Here is a 21,181-nt window from a genome sequence, read left to right on the forward strand (position 1 = left end):
CATCTCCGACGAACGCATCCAACACCCTCTCTACAATTGCCGGTAAGAAATTGAAACGTTTCACTTCTATTCTTTTGTGTGTCTCTGTGTCTTTCATGGACCTCCGGATATCCTCGGGACGTTTTCCGTTTTGGGGCGTGCCTGTCTGTGTCACGGAAGATGTCTCTCTCTCTCTCTCCTTTCTTTCCCTACCTCTTACGATAACAATCTCTATGTCGCGCAAAATCCTGCTCTTGTGCTCTTCACAGAAAGAAAAAGACGAGCGAAAGCTTTTAGAATCATTCTCGAATTCAGTTGGACTTTTCTTTTAAAAAAATAGTCTCGTCATATCGAAATGCATCGGGGGAAATCAGGTGGGATGCCCCCCTTCTTCTCTCTCTGTCTCTGTTCTCCTTAGCAGCTGTGTAGCGGCGTTGGCGAATTAGAAGTCAAGTTATTGATCGGCCCTGTTGGGGTCGCTATCAAACAAGAACGTTTGCCAATTTGCTAAAGGCAGGCAAAGAATCTCTGCAATTGCGTCAGTTGGGGGGGGTTACATCCCCTCATTTCACGAAAGAGGAAGGGAGGGGAATCTGACCCAATAGTTGCGAATGTCGTAACGCATGGCCAACTAGAAAACAAGATGACGAAGGAAGACGCCCTCTTTTTGGTTTTGTTTAGTTTGTTTTGTTTTGTTTTGTTTTGTTTTTTCCCCTGTCTTTTCACAAACCCTTTAAACGAGCTCGAAGTATAGACGAACGGTCCCAGTTATTTGGGCATTGTTAGCGTTTAAAGAAAAAGAAGAATTAAATGCTAACTGGAACGGTTTTGGAACGAAGATGGGTTTCGCTTGAACGCCGCCCTCTGACTGATAGAATGGGTTCATTTTGGTAGGGCAATTAGGTTTTTTTGTTTTTTTTAAGGGGGCGGTTGTTCTTATTTTGGCTCATTGGTTGTGTCGATCAAACGGCGATCGAAATTGACTTAAAGAGAGAGACAGTATGAGAAAAAAAAAAAGTGCCGAGGGGAGGGGGAGCTGGGTAGTTGCCTCTTTTTTTCTTTTTCTTTAACTGAAATAAAAGAGAGGATATGCTCGTGATTGATCGCCTTGGTTTAGAGGAGAGTGCGCCCGTTGCCATCCATTCGGATTGGGCGGTGGGGGGAGGCAATCTGCTGCGCTTGCGCCAGTTCTCCATTTTTTTTTTTACTCTTTGGAGGAGAGAGAGAGAGAGACGAACGGATGGAAGAGAGAAAGACGGGCAGAGGGTAAAAAGAAGAGTAATGAATAAAAAGTTGGGAGCAGAAGGGAAACGCAGGATACATCCAGTTGAGAGTCTGTTCTTTGCTCGGACGTGACTTGCTACTGCAGTGCTGCCTTTTGCATCTGAATTTTTGCATCGTAGCGGGGGCACACCGGTGTCTTGGCTCCGTCCGATTTTCTTCTTTTGTTTTGTTTTGTTTTGTTGTTGTTTTTTTTTCTCTCTCTTCCGTTTCAAAGAAAGAAATTGAAAGAAAAAAAAATCTTGGATCTGTGTTTGACCCAGTTTACTATCGGAACAGTTTCAACAACAACAACACAACATTTTATTCGTGGATCTAATTTCTTTTGTGCTCGGAAACGACACGCCTGTCAAATCAGTCGGCTATTTTGTGCTTGGTTTCTTCGGCGAAGTGACGACGCCCCAAGAAAATTCCCCCCCTCTCCCACAGCATACACACACACACACACACAAAAAAAAGAATCACCCGAACAAGTTCTTTAGCCAAAGTGGGCGGTTGTCCTGGACAATTTGAAAGAGAGCGTGATTATATGTTCACCATCTTCTCATAGTTGCCATTCCAACTGAAAAAAAAAAAAAAGTGTCGCGAATACTTGGACGGAGGGGGAGGGGGGGTGTAGTTGGTGTAGTACTTCTCTTTTGCCAAGAGATTTCTTTATCAGCTGGAACACTGACGACAAAAACAAAACAAAAACTGGCCCTGTCGTAATTCTTAGTGTGTAGTGTCGGGGGGAGGGGTAGGTTGGTGTTTGAGGGCAGGGCGAGAGAGATCCTTTGCGTCGTCATCGTCCAGCAATGCGCATTGTTTCGCACAGTTTTGCGCGGATGTCATCGTCGTGCTGGAAGCTGCTGGATGCTATTGCAGCCGAGAAATTGTAGTTTTTATTTTAGCCCTTTGTTTCTGTGTGTCATCATCATCATCATCATTCCCTGCCCTGCCCTGTTGCGATGAAGTGGTGGCATTTGTCTAGCCGTGAAAACGAATTTGAACGGCCAGCTGTCGCTAGTGTTCTACCGGCTGGCCGGCAAACTCCAGCCCAGACGACTGCGCCGCCATCAGCGCTGCCACGTCGTCCCAAATGCTGTACTTGCTGTCTTCCTTTAGTGGCCGTTTTAAAACGTAAAAACAAAACAAAAAAAAACGATCGTGACAGATTATTATTGTTTAATTTTCTTTCCTGATCGTAGAATTTTAATGCTGAGAAATTGCATTGTCTTTTATGCAACGCTTCATTAACCTAGCGTGAATTGGTGTTGTGATTTTCCGTTTCAACTCGTCCATTTTACGAGGGAAATCAAAAAGAAAATCTATGGTCCGTGTACGATTGTCGTCCATGTTTTTCGTGTCTTGTTGAATTTGGCAGGAGGGCATTGACAGTTGGGACGACATGACGCGATGCGAAAGGAACGTGACAAGGAACACGATACTCTTTCATGCATCGATCGATTTGAGCTTACGTTAATAGTTGGAAGTTCTGTTTGAAATTAAGTAGTAAAGGAAAAAGGGGGCAGGGTAATTGAAAGTTGTGCTGCTTCAAAAGTTTTTCTATTTTTTTTTAATTTTTTCCTGGACAACTTTTGAAATGGAAATAGTGAGAAATTCCTTTTTATTTTAATATTTCTGATGTCTTATTGTAGAGAGAAATGTGAAGGATTTTTGGAATTGTATAAGTTTCCAGGAAAGAAAGAAAGAAAGAAAAAAAATGCGCATGTATCCAGTGCAACTGGAATTCTCCAGCGGGCTCTGGTGAGTCCAGCCGGGTCCTATTTTTACTGGAAAGGGGATGGGGATGTCGACGTGGGTGGACTGATGTCGGTTATAGCTGATGTAAGGCCTAAATGCCAGGAGCTCGTTTGAAAGAAAAAAAAGCAAAAAATTGGCTCCAGTCCGATGCACATCAAGATGAACGATGTTTTCTTTTTGTTTCTCTCGTGTCCGTCCCTCGCGTCTTTTTTCAGATGGAAACATTTAACGACGGGTGCGGGCGGCCAGTCCGCACGCTCAATTCGTTCCAAATGACTGGAGCTAGCGAAAACAACACGAGCAGCAGGCGTCGAGCTAAAAAGCCCAGCCTTCGTTTTGTTTGTTTTTGCTTCCTATGCGAAGAATTTCGATCTTTATTTGAATATGAAGAGAACGCGTTCGTGTGGCCCAATGGCTGCCGCCATTCCCCCCCTACTAATTCGATATCGATTTGCGACGGCTAGACCCTATCTCGTGCACGTCTTTTCCAGACGCCATATTCCACTCCGTTTTGTCCTTACGCATTTTTTGTTTTGTTTTATGAAGGGCCACGATCATCGATCACTCTGGAACGGGTTATTATTATTATTATAACTGTTAAGTATTTTAGCTTCTTTGGGGGGTTTTTTTTTTCTTCTTTATTATTTTTATTTGACGCTTGTTTTGTTTTCGTTTCTTGAAAAAAGTCGAGTGGTTTTTTGAATATTGTACTTGACGTTGGGTTTTTTCTTTCACATGTTACATAGAAAAGGATTTTGAAAGTCAATTGTTCTTTTTCTCTATCTTTTGTTTTTCTTTTTTTTTTGGCCATCACGTTTAAGTTTTGTCTAGGCATGTGCCAGTGCTTGGTTTGCGTGTGGTTTTTAAAAAAATTCAAAATTCAAAAAAAAAAATAATTTTTCGTAGAAACCGTGTTCCCGTTGTTTCCCTCGGGAATCGTATGCTCGGGCACGATCCGGTAAGACTGTATAGCGTCAGCAGCGTGTAAGAATATCTAACTTGCAAACAATCGATGACGATGTGCGAGCAACCAACTGCCCTGGGCGCATTTTTTTTGCTTGTTGTTGTTGTTGTTGTGACCAGCGCACGAAACGGTGTTCCTTATCTCCTATTTATTTGATGTATCCCGTGAATAACAGAGAACACGATTGAATGGCTGCGTAGAACTTTGCTTTTCATTGGCAGCATTTTTATTTGAAACAAATGGAAATGCCAAAAAGTGCGATGCGCGAGGGAATCGTTCAAAGTTTGGACGTAAAACTGAATGGCTTGTGTCTCGGGTTATCTGAAAATAACTAGACGCAAACTGTCGTGTGATATCGGTTCCGTGTTGAAGGCCGGAAGGAGCCTTGAAGTAGGGGAAAACGAATATTAAAAAATGAATGGTTTTCCTTGTTTTGTTTGTTTTCTTCCTTATATCGAATTGGCCATCAATGTTTGAAAAGATGATAATAAAACAAAAAAGAATGGAGGTTGGCGCAGAGATTTGTCTGTTGTTGTACTCAGCAAAAAGATTGAATTTTTTCCAATTGAAATGATTGATATTGATTAACGATTGACGTCGTGAGATTTGCATTCCAATTTGGCCTTTGATTTGGATTGATTCTGATTTGAATTTTGTTTAGAATCGAAACGAGACAAGGATCGAACGAAGGAGGAGAACCACTCGTCGTCGAGCGATAGCGGCTATCAGCCTTACTCGGGGGCTGGATCGACGATCACGACGGCGTCCAGCAACGAAGCGGCCAGTAGTAGGTGTTCCCAATCCTCTAGCGCACTTGAGCAATGCCAGCCATCGGATCAATCGCTGCCTGCCAATGCTATTGCATCCATGTCTTGCGTCCCTAGCGCTACATCCACCACGTCCAGCACGTCGTCGTCGTCTGAACAACGGCCCCTATCGTTGCATGTCACTTCGTCCGTTTCCAATGCACTGCCCTCAGCATCCAATTCCTCGCCCAAAACCACTTCCTCTTCTTCATACGCTTGGAACAAACGGACAGGTGGGACGGGTCTGGTCGGGGCGGCCAAAGCTCGCGGCTGGTTGCGTTCCTACCACCACCCGTCGCCTTCGAGCGCGGCCAGTGCCGACGCGGTCGATAGCAACGCAAGCAGCAGCGCTCCGCCCAGCCCGTCTCACGTGTCCGCCGATCAAGCCGTTTGCTCGGCCGCTAGCGCTTTGTCCGGCAGCACGACGGGTAACCATAGTAACAGTGGTAGTCATAGTAGCAATAGCCAGACGATGACGACGTCCACGACCAGCACGAGTGGCGTCGTCAGCGGTAGCACATCGGGCCACGGCGCACCTTCTTCGTCCAGTGCCTCGTCTGCATGCATTACGCAATCGTTCGCCGCCAGCCTGAACGCCGCGCTGGCGTCAGGACCTCTGGTGCCCGGCACCCATGGCCATCATTCTCATTCTCAATCATACGATTCATCGTCTTCTTCTTCTCCTCCTCCCCTACCTTCTTCTTCTTCTACCTCTACCTCCACCTCCACCACCACCACCAATACCCTCCCACTTGCAGCAGCAACAGCAGCCGGATCCGGAAGCAACCGCCCCAATAGCTTTCCGGCTGGAATGGCGCCTGGACACGGCCTGCTTTCGGCCCTGGTGGGACATTCTTCGTCGGCCGGCACGCCGCCGACGCAGCTCCGCCAAACGACGACGCAGATCATGTTCGGCAACTCCTCGTCGGCTTCGTCGGCTTCAGCGACAGCTTCCGCAGTGACGGCGACAGCAGCGACGACAACAACAACGTCGTCGTCCAGTTCTTCGGCATCTTTCCCCACGTCGGTCGGCGGCCCATCGACGAACCTCGGCTGCCACCATGTCCATGTCTTCCGCTTACTCGCAAGTCGTCAGTTCAATAGCTCAACGCAACAGTCAAGCCCAACACCAACAAGGTGAGTAACCCCCTGTTGATTATCTCTACGCGTTTCTGTTATTCGTGGGCTGGATGGGGGGAAGCAAACAAAAATGAGGCGTTTGCGGAGGCGCATTCCATTGTGGTTGGCTATGATTGTGAGAGAGTCAATTAACTAACGTTGAATGTTGACATCGCTTCATTTAAAAAAAAAAATGTAATTCGAAGAGGAATGCAATCAGACTATCCTGAAGAAATTAGCTTAAACGTTTTTTTTTGTTTTTATTTTATTTTTAAATTTCTTCTTACATTTAGAAATGTGTTTTTATTATTTATGAGCTGCATTTCTTTTTTTTTTTTGAACGTTTGAATGGCTTGTCTTGTGTGATATCCAATTAGCCGACAGATGAGGCGAACCGTTTTTACTACCTGGTTATTAAATGCGTGTGTCTTGTGTGTCTCGTCACTCGAAATTCCCATTGTCCTTTTTTCGAGTGTGTGTGTTTCTCATTCTTTTGTGCATTGTTCTTTTTCTTTTTTTTCTTTCTCATCTTTTAAATTTTCTTATTCTTAAAAAAAAAAACAAAAAAAAATCAATTACAGGTTCCGGTTCGCCATCTGTCATGTCGAAGTTGCCTGGGAGGGCGGCAACGTTGGCCGTTAACTCCGTGGCAACTGCGTCGCCAACGACGACGACGACGTCCGCCAACGCGGCGTCGGCTGTCACGACGGTGACCACTTCGACGACCATCACTGTCGGATCGCATCCGGCCAATCGATCTCCGGTCAACGCCATGGCCGTTCAGCCGGCGGCCACGTCGTCCGCCGAATCGTCGCAGTCGGCCGGCCATCACGGAGTGCAAGCCACGATGACGGACCTGCTGGAACCGCCGATCGGCGTGACGGAAATCGGTCCCATTCCTCCGCCGCCCATGTTCTCTTCGCCCAGTCCCATGCTACCTCCTCGCGGGGCCCATCATCCGGCGCCTCCGCCCACCCACGGCATCCACTTGACCCATCTGGCGCCACCTGCCGTGGCCGCTTCTTCGCCCAACATGTTGACCGGCGTCAGCCACGATCTTTCCGATCTTCAGGACGACGACGTTCCGGAAGAGAGCGTCGACGATAGCGACAGCGAACGAGGGATACCTCCAGCAGCAAGTAAGCCAACGGGCCAGATTGGCATTTGCAGATTGAGGGAGCTCCTCTTATCCAACGGTCGCCGCAATTCGAAACTGGACAATCGAAATTTCATCGGCCTTTGAGACGTTATGAACCGGGAACGTGCAGTGTCTCTATATTGACTCTGTTTTTCTTCTTTTCTTTTCATCAATTAGATTGGGTGAGAGCACAAGGACCTAAAGAGCCGTCGCTACACGCCAAGCCACTCAAATCGGCACTGAAGAAGCCATCGGCTTCCGGATCGTCGGTCAGTAATTCACCGACGACGCCGTCAACGCCGACAGGGGGCACTCCGACTCAAGACACGTCTCCGCACGGAGGTCGAGGTGTTGCCTGGCAACAAGATCAACCTCCGCCACCTCCTCCGCCAGCCAGGTAAAAGCCAACACACACATTTTCTCTCAGCAGCTTAGACGACCATCATCGATCATAAGGGGGAAAGAACAATTGTTTCTTTTTCTGCAGTAATTAAAAAACAAATAGATGTTTAGAAATGTTGATCGTCGCTTAATTATATACGTCTTTGAAGACTTTGTTTTGTTTTTTGTTTGTATTTACGTTGATGTTGGAAGTCGAATCAAAACAATGTCTTACTTGTTTTGATGGTGGTGGTGGTGGTGGTGTGTATCGTCGGTTGTCGTTCGTGCTTCCGATTTCTCGTCTTTAACTGGATATGGAAAAACTAATGCCCGTCGTTTTCTTTCTCTCCTTTTTTTTTCCGCATTGCCCTCACTCCTCTACCGTTAAACAAACAAACAAACAAACACACAATTCTGTTAATAACCAAACAAAACGGTATATAGGCGGCTCTCACTAAGGCAGAGGATACGGTTCAGGTATTTAACCCTGCACGTGACTAGCATCTACTTATCTTTTGCTCATTTTCTTTATTTCTTTCTTTTTTGTTTGTTTTATTTTTATGCCATTCTTATTCTTTCCCGTATCTATTTCGACCTTATTCGTTTCTCCTTCTCTTTCAGTATTTTTATTTTATTTTATTTTATTTTTTTATCCCCGTTCAGTTACCGAGTGTTTTGGCTTAGATTGTAATTATTCCAAACTCCCGTCATGCCAACTCACGGCCTCTCTTGTCTTATTTCATTTTTTTGTTTTTTTTTTGTTTCTGGAAGAAGGGGAGGGGGGTTCGCATTGTTAGTCGAGGATTGCCCGTTTTTTTTGGCTACTCCAACTTCATGACCGTCTGCTGGACTTGGCCACCTGCACGTTTTATTTTTTTCGTTCTCCCTCCTTGCCTTTCTTTCCGTTGGGTACCATCTGACGATGGTTTTATTTTTATTATTATTTTCGTTTTGGCCGAGCTCCCATTATCTTTTCTTTTTTGTTTTTTTGCCCACGGTTCTTCAACTTGTTGCAGAATTTCATGTTTCGATTTTGTCTGTTGTGTGCACCATTTTTTGTAGATTGCCCACCATTTTTTTTTAAACATTTATTTTAATTTAATTTTTTGTTTTTTTTCTTTGCTGGTCTCTTTAACGGCCATTTGTTTTGCGGGAAGGATTTTGCTATTTACGCCCTTTTTTTCCTTTTGCTGTGTGTTGGGTGTCCTACCTAAAAATGATAACTTATGTGCTAATGATGATATTTTGTGTCTTTCTTTTTCTTTCCATTTTCTTTGATTGGTGGGCGGATTTGGTGGACAAGTAGCACGCGACCGCTAAGATTCGGCATCAGCCTGGGTGGTGGCAGCAGCAACAGCAACGGCAACAGCACGTCAAACAACGGCGCGGTGAATGGCGGTACGGCGCACGACCACAATCACAACATGCAGCTCAAGGCGGACAACAACAACCGCGACCCGTCGGCTGCTGGTGGCCACGCAGTCGGCCATCACCATCATAATCCTGCAGCGTCGCACCACCATCACCATCCTCCACCTCCGCCGCCGCCGGCCAAAGGCCAGAGGCCGACCTACCTGCCCGTGCCGGTGACGGCGCCCGTTCAGTGCGACTACGATTCGGACGAGTCGGACGGACCGATCCTTTACCGCGACGACGACGAGGAGAACATGTCGGAAGAAGGTAAAAAACCAGATTCAACAAGTTGTTTTGGAAAAACGCAACACTATGACATGACACGGAAAACGATCACAGCGAAATTGAACGCGCGGATAGCCCGCAAGGACAGTCTGGCGCTGAAATTGGCCATGCGACCCGATCGCCAGGAGTTGATCGAGAGAGGCATCTTGCACGCACAAACCGAGAGGGAGCGACACATGCAGCGCGAGACTATCGGCGCCCGTCTGACTAGGTACCGTACGAGTCTTATTTAGGATTTTATCTTGGATTTTTTTTTTTTGTTTGTTTTGATTTTGTTTAAGTTTTGGTTTTGTTTATTTTATTTTATTTTATTTTATTTTATTTTATTTTATTTTATTTTATTTTTTTGTGTTTGAAACAGGCGGCTGAGTCTTCGACCCACGCAAGAGGAACTGGAAGAACGCAACATCCTTAAAAGCAAGTGTCTTGTTTCAAGAGATTTGAACGAAACATTATCTAATGGATGCACACGCTGTTTTGTTTTTTGTTTCTTCCTTTTTCTTCCTTTTTTCGGGAATTAAATAGGAACCAGTCCGGCGGAGGAGAAAAAGGAACGCGAAGAGAAGAAAATGACTCTCTTCCGCAAACTCAGTTTCAGGCCAACTGTTGAAGAACTCAAAGCCAGAAAGGTATTTATATTTTATTTTGTTTTTTTTTAGTGAAATCACTTGTTATTGCACACGTCCGTGCTGTTGATACTGTGGGATGGCAGTGTCCTTTGTGTTTTGTTAGTGGAAGAAAAAAAAAAAAAAATTAAACAAACAAAACTTTAATGCGACTTGTCTCAATAGATCATACGGTTCAACGACTACGTCGAAGTGGCCGACGCTCAGGATTACGACCGAAGAGCCGACCGACCGTGGACGCGGCTCACGCCTCAGGAGAAAGCAGCCATTCGTAAGGAGCTCAACGATTTCAAGAGCACCGAAATGATGGTTCATGTTGATAGTCTTTACATGATAAGGTCAGTCTTTCAATTTGAATCCTTTGCAATGCCAACTTTGAAATCATCTAAATGTTTCCTTTTTCTAATTGTCGGTTTGCGCAGATTCCACAAATGAGTTGTCCGATCCTCTTGACTGACGAACTCTGTGATACTTGCAAATAAGGCTGGACGAAATTAGAGAATATAATGCTGTTTTTTTGTGCGTCTGTCTGTGTGTGTGTGTGTGTGTGTGACTGAAAGTGCGTGCGCTTATATCTAGAGCGTGGGGAGTATTTCGATTGTTTGTTTGGGTTTTTTTTTTGCCTATTTTTTCTTTCTTTTCTAGCAACAAAATGACCGTCATGTTTTGAGCACGCGGAAGATGCTCCTTTTTTTGTTGACCTACAGAATATGTATTGGTGGAATTTTGCTCGTGCACGGCTACTACAAAAATGACATGATATCGAAGTGCCTGGGATTCTTTAAAAAACAAAAAAAAACAAAAAAACGGATGCATATTTACTTGCTTATCGTATGAGGAAATTGAGAAAACATAACGGGGGTGTAACCGCTTCTGATGATCCTCTTTGATTATTTTGTCTTTTTGCAAATTTTTTTTTTCCATTTCTTCATTTTTCTTTGATTTTCTTTTTTTCTTTTTTTTTTTTCGTTTTTCTTGAAAGGGAGCTGTTATCTCGTGGCTTCAATTTCGCCCGTCTTCCCATGGAAAACGGGGTGACGTAATGTTAAAAGCACGAGAAAACACACGCCATTTTCCATTCCATTATGAGATATTTTTCGTTTTCTTTCCTTTTTTGTTGTTGCTGCTGCTGCTGTTGCCGCCGCCGCCACACCCTTTTGCTATTACTTTACACTTTCCCCTGTATTTCTGTCTGTCTCTTAGCGTTGGAACAAACAAAAACAAATGAGAACAAAAAATTACAAACTCGGGTTTTGCGATCAACGAGTGTTCCCTGCCCCTTGTCCCATCCTCCTGATCTATATTAAAGAGATATATATTTGCGATTGTATTGGGGAAATGCAGGAAAAAAAAACCTGAATTAGTTGTCGATTTTGATTACATTTCCTTTTTCTTTTCTTTTTTCTGATAATTTTTTTTTCTTTTACAAATGATTGTACAGACGTTTGTTTCGCACCGAATGACCGCAATCATTGTGTACAAAGTCGTAGTCTATTTGCTCCCCGTTCCCTTTTTGATCCCCATCCCTGTCCATCCTACTAAATTTCTTTGCAGTCGTGAACGAATGAACCCATCCATCCCAACTTTGAAAACAAAATGGATGAACCGATTAAACCCGCAAAGTATTATGTTTAGCCTGTTCCTTTTGATCGAGTTGCCGCCCCCAGTCCCACGATTTAATTTTTGTTGTGGCCCGCCACTATTCTGGATTCCCTTTCTATAAACAAATAATAATGCTCTTGCTGGCTTTGTTGTTCCGCGCGTGTAGATGTGTTCAAGTGACTCACCCAAGTTTTCTCCTACATGTCGGTCGCTAGCCCAAATCAACAGTTCCCCGATCCCCATCACGCCCGTTCACGGCGCGAAATTGAATCGTGTTCTTTTTTAATTATTATTATTATTTTTTTTTTAATACGAAAGAAGAAAAAATTGAAATACAATAATTATCGATTGAGTTCTTTAATCGTCAACAAGGGATTGATAGTCCAACAAGGTCTGGTCAGGGGTGCTGTCTTGTAAGTTTTTTCAGAATCATAGAGGGGATGGTTCGTTCATTGCGTCCCTATCGGATTTGAACTGAACTGCGTGTCAATCTTAGGCTAGCTTGTACCAAGATATTTAAAACCGGTGAAAACGTAAGATATTCTTAAAATTTTGCAACAGTTTTTGTATAGTAACCCTCTTCCGGGGATTACTATACAAAAAAAACGGGGGTTTTGGGTCGGGGCGGTCGGGGCGAAAGAGTAATTTTCCGCCCGGTGAGAGCGCCTCTTGCGGGTGTGTTGTTTCACTCCACTCAGAAAACAAACAAAAACTCATTTGTCAACAGATGGCAGTCCCACCGGGTGGACCATGCCCCGACCCAAAAACCTTCATTTTTTTGTATAGTAATCCCCGCAAGTAAACCCCTGTTCTGAGAGGAAAAATAGCCATAGTGGAGCAACCAGGGGTCTATGACTCTGCTTTTAGCCTTTTACGTAATTTTCATCATTCACAATCACAATAGTGCTAATAATTTCCGTACCAATTTTAAGTAGGAAATAATTGCGTAGATTCAACGTTATATTTTTATCTCTCCATTTTTACCCAAATGTGCAATTTTTTGTCACCACCAGGGGATTTATCGTTGGAGCGAGGTTATTCAAGATTAATACATGTAAACGCACTGCATACGTTAAAGTAATAAATAAGTGAATTTATTTATTTATTTGTTTTGTTTTATTGCTAACTAGAACTCCAAAAATAACATAACAGTTTAATGTTTCAATAACCACCACCCGGTAGCAGCACATATCAAAAGGTCTTCTGTCTTTAGACTTGAAGAAGTTGACTGGCGATTATCCCGCCACCTTTAAAATATCGTTTCGACTTTAAAAGTCATGGTGTTCAGTGCCTCATGGATGGCGAGCTTTCGAAATTAGTTTACTAATACATTTTTTAAAATTTCTTCTCAATAAATATAGGGAAACGAAAAAGTTTTAAGTTTTTGACATATAATTCTATAGCACTGTTGCACGCAACAATTTGCAATGCTGCTTGCGTTTTCAAACAAAAGAATTACGACATACGACTTCGAATTCGCACATTTTGCTAAAGAACGTCATACCTCATGGATACAAAATTAAACGAAGTTATTAGAGTAATGCTTGGCTGTTTAGTTGTAACTTTTTATACTTGTTATTTCCTCATATCAATCATCTCATATAATCATGACAAAGGAGAATATTGTCTCATCGTATGTAGATAGTTATTTTTGCTTATAATGCTTATTTCCTTCTAGAATCAGTAAACCGGCCAGACAATGACAGTCAAATGATGGATCTTCATTAAACTACACCAGTAATAAGGTACAAACAAAACTAGGTAAAACAATATTGCAGTATTTCAGTGGCATGGATCAGGTGGATTTTTTTGCCTCGTCCTTCTTTCAACGGTTTTATTTCCTCTGACCACTGTTTTACTGGTTTTATGTTAAATGCCGAGTGAAGTGCCAACCCCTTTCAAACTTTCATTTTACATTTAAACATAGTGTTTTAGATTCATTTCATCTTTTTTGACACATACAGTAATCTAATGTAACTATTTAGCCATCTTACTGACGTACGAATTGTAAACCAACGCGTTAATGTCTTTGTTGCCGCATTGGAGAATATTTATCGAAAGTTATTTATTGCTCCTTTGCTTTGGTGAGTTTCGTCTTTGTCTGCATATGCGGATACCGTAAGTATAAATCCTGAATTCTGCCGATGTGTAAACTATTATTAAATGTTTCGGATGTTTTAATTGTTTTGCTACAACGAACATTTAGTAATAGTTTATACATTTATCAGTAGAATTCAAGTTTTATACTTGAGTTTCATTCTTTGGTTACAAATTCATTGAAAAGTAATAATTTTTTTTATTGAGCGTTCACGTACATTCTTAGTATGGCATGGGAATATAAAATATTGACAATGTTTTGACTTAGGCTTTTTTTTTCCGTGGCCGTAACCCCCGTAACTGTACCCTTCAAACCCCTTGGGGGGGGGCCCGGGGGGGCCCCCCCCAAGGAAAAAAAAAAAAAAAAAAAAAAAAAATAATTAATAAAAAAAATAAAAAAAAAAAAAAAAAAAAAATTTAAATAAAAAAAAAAAAAAAAACCCCCTTTTTTTAATTTTTTTTAAAAAATTTAATTTATAAAAAAAAAAAAAATAAAAAAAAAAAAAAAAACCAAAAAGATGAAGGAAAAAAAAGAAAAAACCTCCCCCCCCCCCCCCCCCCAAGGGAGAAAAAAAAACCCCCCCACCTCAAAAAAAAAAAAAAAAAAAAAAAAAAACCAAAAAAAAAAAAAAAAAAAAAAAAAAAAAAAAAAAAAAAAAAAAATAAAAAAATAAAAAAAAAAAAAAAAAAAAAAAAAAAAAAAAAAAATTAGTCAAGCTAGAAATGGATAGACGTTTGTTGGCAAGAGAGCCAGTGTTTACTGATGATTTGAACACTCAACTGCGCGGGCTTATATACCAAGTTTCTTTCGCCGTTCGTTTCACTTTCATTGCCAGTAGGTTGCTCCGCGTGCAGCATCTGTCGGTTAGGAAATTTCTTTTCCATCACGGAAATCCTCGTAAACAATCAGGCCAAGGTTGTAGAGGTATCTGCTTCTTTGAGAGACTATATCTTTTTAGTTCTGTGCATATAGTACATTTATCTGTCGCTACATCCATCACAAAAACGTGTATCATAATGTATGTTCGACAAGGTTTTCTCATTATCGAAATGAAACCCTATTTCCCGTTTAGCAAGTGTTTAATCAGCTTCCTCGTTTGGGTGTAATTTTTCGAACCAAGAACTCACCTTATTTATGACTGCTATAGCCTTCTATCACTTTTCTTTTCAAGGTTTAGTAGATGTAGAGGCAAAGAAAATGTAATGTAAGTTGTTCTTACGTCAACTTCATTTTAGCTTCGTTGGAGCGTTACCATTAGCTTCTGCCTTGTTTTAATGGAGCTGGCCTTCGGAAAATGCAGAACACGTTTTTGGGTCCGTTGTCTAGAAATAAGGAACGATGACGAGGTAACGTAATTTCGTGACAATTGAACGTGACAATTAAATAATAATGGTCATCTGTTGTGTTGTTCACCTTGTTATGACAGGATTGGATTTCCCGCATTTTGTGATTCCCTGAATTTTATTTTATTGAAATTCTAGTGTGTGATCTTGAACATGTGGAATTTCGTTGAACTGGGCAATTCGCAACACTTGAACCGGATTTGAACGTGTTTCATCACGTTAGCTTTCGGTAACAAGTGTCCTTGCCCTCTTTGTGTCATTTGTTTTTATCCTTATTTGTTGTTTTCATGAGCTGCTGGACACATTTAAGAATTGATAACCAGTTGCCCATTTTCGGGACACAGACATTTATTCTAAGAGAAGAGACATGTCCAAAACTTACATCACCATAGACAACAATTGCCTGGAGCGCAAAATGGCTTCTTTTCTCAATACATCCTAAACGGATCGTCTTAACAGCATTAAGGCAAGGACGCTTTCTCTCTCGAAGGACCTATGTTGAAGAAAATTCTTGTTGTAACGATCGTATCTTAAGGTAACATTATACATGGCGCCATCATTTGACTTGGATTTATTGAATTGTTGGTTTTTTAGCCTAGTCAAGAAGAAGAAGCTCTAACTATGTTTTGGGCGTTGCATAACACTTCATACAACCAACGCCAACGAAGTTTTTGCTGATGGACCTTGGAAATCCTTAGAATTGGTTGGCGGCAAGCCATAGCCGATTTTTCCTTGATTCAATGAATCCCACTTGATGTTCGTTTCGACTATTTCAATGCCTTGCTAGACGCTGTTGGAATTACCTAAAATGATGAAATGATCGTCCCTTAGTTGAATCAGCTAAAACAGGTGCATGATCTTATTAGTCAAAAATTTTCGTTTAAAAAAAATGCTAAATTTTTTCTCTTTACTTTGTCAAGTCCAGCTTGTGTGTTTTGGCGAGTACAGACGTAGCGGTACCAAGCGGGAAAGTAAGTCACCCCTAACCTGTTTTTAGCATATTTTTTTTTATCAATTGGCGGAGCATCATGTAGAATAACTTGCGCATTTGGAATGTCGTCCTAGCGGTTGATCAGAAAATCCAGTGCAATTTCGTTGCCGATAGGATTATTTTCAATGTTGTTAAAGACTGTGTTGACGTCCTATGATCGGATGCTGGAATTGGGATCCAGCAACATTTCCAATAATCTAAGCCCACTGTGATTATTATGTCAATGGAGACAATTATCCTGATAATACGGTGGCTTGTTTACTGACACACATTGCCACAAGGAAACCAGTGTCACCAGTGTTCTTGTATTGCTGGAAAGCAAAATCGTATTCGACCTGACCTTCGTGTTCGATGGCCGTGCGCAGCACCGTCGATTTTTCATTTGGCAAAATTATCCTTAATTTTGAACAGTTCGGGCTCTTATTATTCTCGTCTATTAAATTCTTAATGTTAAGTTACTGGGCAATGTTGTCGGGTTGAGCCATTAGAGTAGCGTAGGCGGCAAGCGAATTTTGGACACAATCCGTCACGCCCAATCTGCGATTGACAGCATCGATGCGACCCAGTTTGTCAAAGTGGGGGGGTTAGCTTGGAAGCCAATGAAGGTGTAATAAGACTTGACAAGGCCAGTCACGTAACTCTGACATGCAAAATATCCATTTCGTTAGGTGAAAAACGAAAATTATCATTTTAATGTTATACCTTCCAACTGGGAAATTCGGCGAAATTGTAGAGCATAGTATCCACATAGTTGAACTCGGAGAGAACTGCTTGCCATGGCACGTACGCATTCTCGTTTTAAAGATACAACGTAAGATCAAAATCCTGGCGTAGGGAAGCAATTCGATCAATCCTAAATTAAACGCGTCATCGAGAAGTTAAGCCCTGTTATCAGCAAAACCGTTGATGGTCTGCGATGAGTTGGTCGCGGATCAAACCGTAGTTGACAGCGTCGTAGTAATAATCTAAAAAGTAAAGAATGATGAAAAGTTGCAAACATAGACAGTTCTTTACACTCACTTCGTTGTTCAACGTTGAAAATGACCCATTGATGGGCGGCGATTCCTAGATTAGTTAACGGTTTGCTGATTTGACCCACTGTGAGCCAATCTCTTTTTGCTGCTTGAGTGAAATCACTGGTATAGGTTAAGGGCACCCACCATGGATAGATGATAGAGTCTGTAGAATCGTTTCTTTTTCGCAGTAAAAATCTCTCCTGTTTGAGATGAGGTGTAAAAGAGTTAATCCCAAACAGGTTAAACTTCTTAAAATTTATTTTCGTGCTGTCTAACCTGTTAAACGTTAGCACCGTCTGTTTGGTAATCGCTTGTTACTCTAATAAAGGGGAAGTCCATTTTATAGGTCCAAGTGTCCATGATTTCTTTGATGGTTGCTGGAAGGTTAACGTTCTCCAAGTCAACCTGAGTCTGCAAAGCTGACCACAAGTCGTCTTGATTTGCATTTCCATAGATACTACAAAGAAAGGTTAGTTTTGGAAATTAATAGAACTTAAACAAAATTGATATTATTTTTACTGATCATTGAGGTAACGAGTGAGACCACGCTGAAACACTTCGAAACCGATAAAGTCTGCGCACATGCGGATCACACAAGATCTTTTATAAGAGTAAAATATTTTGCGCAATAAGAATGTTTTGTTCTTTTTTGTTTTTATTTTTTTCTGTAGCTTCAGTAGCAATCAACAAACCTTTTTCGTATAAAATAGAATCAAATATTGAGTTTATTTTGGCAGGAGTGTGTGCATCAACACCGAATACGTACTGTAGATTTTCAAGGATAATCTGGTCCGTAGTTCTAAAACCCGGCCCAACCTTAACGACTATATTTCCAGTATAAAAGAAGATTGTATATTGAAATTTGAGACTTCTATTACTTACTGCATCAGTGCCGATATACTCCATGTAACTAGCAAACCCTCAATTTAACCAAAACGCGTTTCACCTTAAAAAGAAAACGAGAAGAACGTGTGAAGATGTCGTCCCATGCGTAAGTAATAAATTACTTACCAGTCCATCGTAACTAAATTTCCAAATCATTGATGGGATAATTCGTGGGCGATAATAATAGCAGCATATTGGAAAGAGCGTGCACTGGCGGTATTTGGATCTGTGAGCAGGTATTGCTCCATTCAAATGACATACATTTAAAAAATTGTTTTCATTTGTAATCCCGAAAGCTTAATATTTTACCTATAGGTGATCAAACCTCAGTTTTCTATGGCTCCTATTCGAGAAGAAAAGAAAAATGAGAAAAACGAAAAACAGATAAATGTGTTCTTAATTACCAGTGGCGAAATTCGGAATAGCATCCGTATCTTGCTTGGGCAGTGGATAGTCGATATTGTAACGTTATGTGAGCGTCTTCGACCTTTGGTCGACTTTCCCTCTTCGTCGACGTGACGACTTCCTACTCCCTTTGTTCTTCCCCATCTTCTCCTTTGTAATTGGGGCAGTCTTACCCTCGGTGTGAAACCAGCCGGACTCAACAGTCTCTGGTGACATGTCTTGGGGTGGTAGTATTTGTGTCTACTTTGCTGGTGCTGGAATGCCAATAGCATGGCCAGGTGTGATCGATTGTGTCGTGTTGTGTAATTGCTGGTGCTGGAATGCCAACAAGCATGGCAGGTCCGACGGTCGTGGTAATATGACCGTTCTGGTGCGCTGCGGTAATGCGGCACCGGTGTGTTCGTGGTGCGCTGCGGTAATGCGGTCCGGTTTAAACGCGGTAATGCGTGATTCGACTGTGTGTGTTCTCTAAGTCGGAAATGACCGAGCGGTTCTCAAAGACACCCATCTAGCTATTTCTTACCCTCAATTTCTTAACAATATTGTAGAATTTAGGTATCTAACACTCTGTTTTCGACTGACGCCCTCAGAATTCTTTTTCCATACAATTAATGGACGTGGATACTTAAGGATTTGGTGAATACTGCTGTAAGGACTGCCGAGAGTGGGTACATTTTGACTTAACGTTTAATGACGTTAAACCATTATCTTTACAATATATTTTAAAAGACAAATGCAACGAAGAATTGTGAAACTCTTAGATGATCTAAATTTCCTGTACGATTCGACTATAAGAAATTTTATTTTGGTCACTATCAGCAGCTTTACACACAGTTTGCATCGTGAATACACCAATCCCAGAGAAAACATTCCAATGGAAAATATTGAGAATTTCTGCCCTTCTATCCTGAACTACACAATGCTGGTATAAATAACCCAGCCTAGCAGCCATTTTTTTAACACCTCTCTCGCGCTCCTGGCGGATTGGATAATTTCAAGAGATGTCGTTTTTGGCCGATTTTGACAAAAGTGGGAAGGCTATACCCTTCCCACTTTTTCATTTTTGGACAAATTTCAAATTTTGCTTAAAATACATGCGTTCGATTCAGAATTGAATGAAAATCACGAAAATCAGGTTTATTTTTCTATAAGTCTTATAGTTTTTGATTTAAACGTTAAAAAGCCTAAATTAAGTTGTTGCGCTAATAGCACTGTTTTCGTTAATTTTTGAAACGGCTGGTGCAATGAGAAAACCAATCACTAAATCGAAATCAGCGTTTAATTTCGATTATGCTGTATGATTTTTGGATAATTTCAAGAGATGTCGTTTTTGGCCGATTTTGACAAAAGTGGGAAGGCTATACCCTTCCCACTTTTTCATTTTTGGCCAAAATTCAAATTTTGCTTAAAATACATGAATTCGATTCAGAATTGAATGAAAATCACGAAAATCAGGTTTATTTTTCTATAAGTCTTATAGTTTTTGATTTAAACGTTAAAAAGCCTAAATTAAGTTGTTGCGCTAATAGCACTGTTTTCGTTAATTTTTGAAACGGCTGATGTAATGAGAAAACCAATCACTAAATCGAAATCAGCGTTTAATTTCGATTATGCCGTATGATTTTTGGATAATTTCAAGAGATGTCGTTTTTGGCCGATTTTGACAAAAGTGGGAAGGCTATACCCTTCCCACTTTTTCATTTTTGGCCAAATTTCAAATTTTGCTTAAAATACATGAATTCGATTCAGAATTGAATGAAAATCACGAAAATCAGGTTTATTTTTCTATATGGTCTTATAGTTTTTGATTTAAACGTTAAAAAGCCTAAATTTAAGTTGTTGCGCTAATTTTTAGCACTGTTTTCGTTAATTTTTAAACGGCTGGTGTAATGAGAAAACCAATCACTAAATCGAAATCAGCGTTTAATTTCGATTATGCCGTGTGATGATTTTGGATAATTTCAAGAGATGTCGTTTTTGGCCGATTTTGACAAAAGTGGGAAGGCTATACCCTTCCCACTTTTTCATTTTTGGCCAAATTTCAAATTTTGCTTAAAATACATGAATTCGATTCAGAATTGAATGAAAATCACGAAAATCAGGTTTATTTTTCTATTGGTCTAATAGTTTTTGATTTAAACGTTAAAAAGCCTAAATTAAGTTGTTGCGCTAATAGCACTGTTTTCGTTAATTTTTGAAACGGCTGGTGTAATGAGAAAACCAATCACTAAATCGAAATCAGCGTTTAATTTCGATTATGCCGTATGATTTTTGGATAATTTCAAGAGATGTCGTTTTTGGCCGATTTTGACAAAAGTGGGAAGGCTATACCCTTCCCACTTTTTCATTTTTGGCCAAATTTCAAATTTTGCTTAAAATACATGAATTCGATTCAGAATTGAATGAAAATCACGAAAATCAGGTTTATTTTTCTATATGGTCTTATAGTTTTTGATTTAAACGTTATAAAGCCTAAATTAAGTTGTTGCGCTAATAGCACTGTTTTCGTTAATTTTTGAAACGGCTGGTGTAATGAGAAAACCAATCACTAAATCGAAATCAGCGTTTAATTTCGATTATGCCGTATGATTTTTGGATAATTTCAAGAGATGTCGTTTTTGGCCGATTTTGACAAAAGTGGGAAGGCTATACCCTTCCCACTTTTTCATTTTTGGCCAAATTTCAAATTTTGCTTAAAATACATGAATTCGATTCAGAATTGAATGAAAATCACGAAAATCAGGTTTATTTTTCTATATGGTCTTATAGTTTTTGATTTAAACGTTATAAAGCCTAAATTAAGTTGTTGCGCTAATAGCACTGTTTTCGTTAATTTTTGAAACGGCTGGTGTAATGAGAAAACCAATCACTAAATCGAAATCAGCGTTTAATTTCGATTATGCCGTATGATTTTTGGATAATTTCAAGAGATGTCGTTTTTGGCCGATTTTGACAAAAGTGGGAAGGCTATACCCTTCCCACTTTTTCATTTTTGCCCAAATTTCAAATTTTGCTTAAAATACATGAATTCGATTCAGAATTGAATGAAAATCACGAAAATCAGGTTTATTTTTCTATAAGTCTTATAGTTTTTGATTTAAATGTT

General features: G+C 40.8%; 1 protein-coding gene, 1 long non-coding RNA gene and 2 pseudogenes across 3 annotated transcripts; 1 reads left to right on the forward strand and 3 right to left on the reverse strand.

Annotated features, from left to right (window-relative positions):
• Window positions 1-4,460: 4,460 nt before the first annotated feature.
• On the reverse strand, window positions 4,461-5,416 carry LOC123475329 (annotated as a pseudogene).
• Window positions 5,417-5,683: 267 nt separating this feature from the next.
• LOC116928782 (phosphatase and actin regulator 1) lies at window positions 5,684-11,689 on the forward strand. Of its 2 annotated transcripts, XM_045177779.1 has the most exons (10): window positions 5,684-5,910; window positions 6,474-7,031; window positions 7,208-7,427; window positions 7,856-7,888; window positions 8,718-9,091; window positions 9,164-9,320; window positions 9,471-9,526; window positions 9,635-9,738; window positions 9,901-10,073; window positions 10,158-11,689. In XM_045177779.1, the coding sequence occupies exons 1-10, from the start codon at window positions 5,835-5,837 to the stop codon at window positions 10,168-10,170; spliced, it is 1,764 nt and encodes a 587-aa protein (XP_045033714.1). In that variant the 5' UTR covers window positions 5,684-5,834; the 3' UTR covers window positions 10,171-11,689. The 2 variants fall into 2 exon arrangements, with proteins under 2 accessions (XP_045033714.1, XP_045033715.1); XM_045177780.1 differs by lacking the exon at window positions 7,856-7,888.
• Window positions 11,690-15,117: 3,428 nt separating this feature from the next.
• Window positions 15,118-17,369, reverse strand: LOC116928615 (annotated as a pseudogene).
• Window positions 17,370-17,420: 51 nt separating this feature from the next.
• LOC116928829 lies at window positions 17,421-17,974 on the reverse strand. Its single transcript, XR_004397390.2, has 2 exons — window positions 17,797-17,974; window positions 17,421-17,731 (listed from the first exon to the last, which is right to left on the reverse strand). It is a non-coding gene; the product is annotated as an uncharacterized LOC116928829 (long non-coding RNA).
• Between the last annotated feature and the right edge of the window lie 3,207 nt (window positions 17,975-21,181).

Source organism: Daphnia magna, linkage group LG8 (genome assembly GCF_020631705.1).
Source record: "Daphnia magna isolate NIES linkage group LG8, ASM2063170v1.1, whole genome shotgun sequence".
Classification (NCBI taxonomy): Eukaryota; Metazoa; Arthropoda; class Branchiopoda; order Diplostraca; family Daphniidae; genus Daphnia; species Daphnia magna.

What these genes read in the sequence shown, in the direction of transcription:
- LOC116928782 (XM_045177779.1), top strand. Translation starts at nt 5,835, where the DNA reads ATGTCCATGTCTTCCGCTTACTCGCAAGTCGTCAGTTCAATAGCTCAA. An exon ending in ATCGGCGCCCGTCTGACTAG is followed by an intron (nt 9,321 to 9,470) that starts GTACCGTACGAG and finishes TGTTTGAAACAG; the next exon opens with GCGGCTGAGTCTTCGACCCA. An exon ending in AAGAACTCAAAGCCAGAAAG is followed by an intron (nt 9,739 to 9,900) that starts GTATTTATATTT and finishes TTGTCTCAATAG; the next exon opens with ATCATACGGTTCAACGACTA.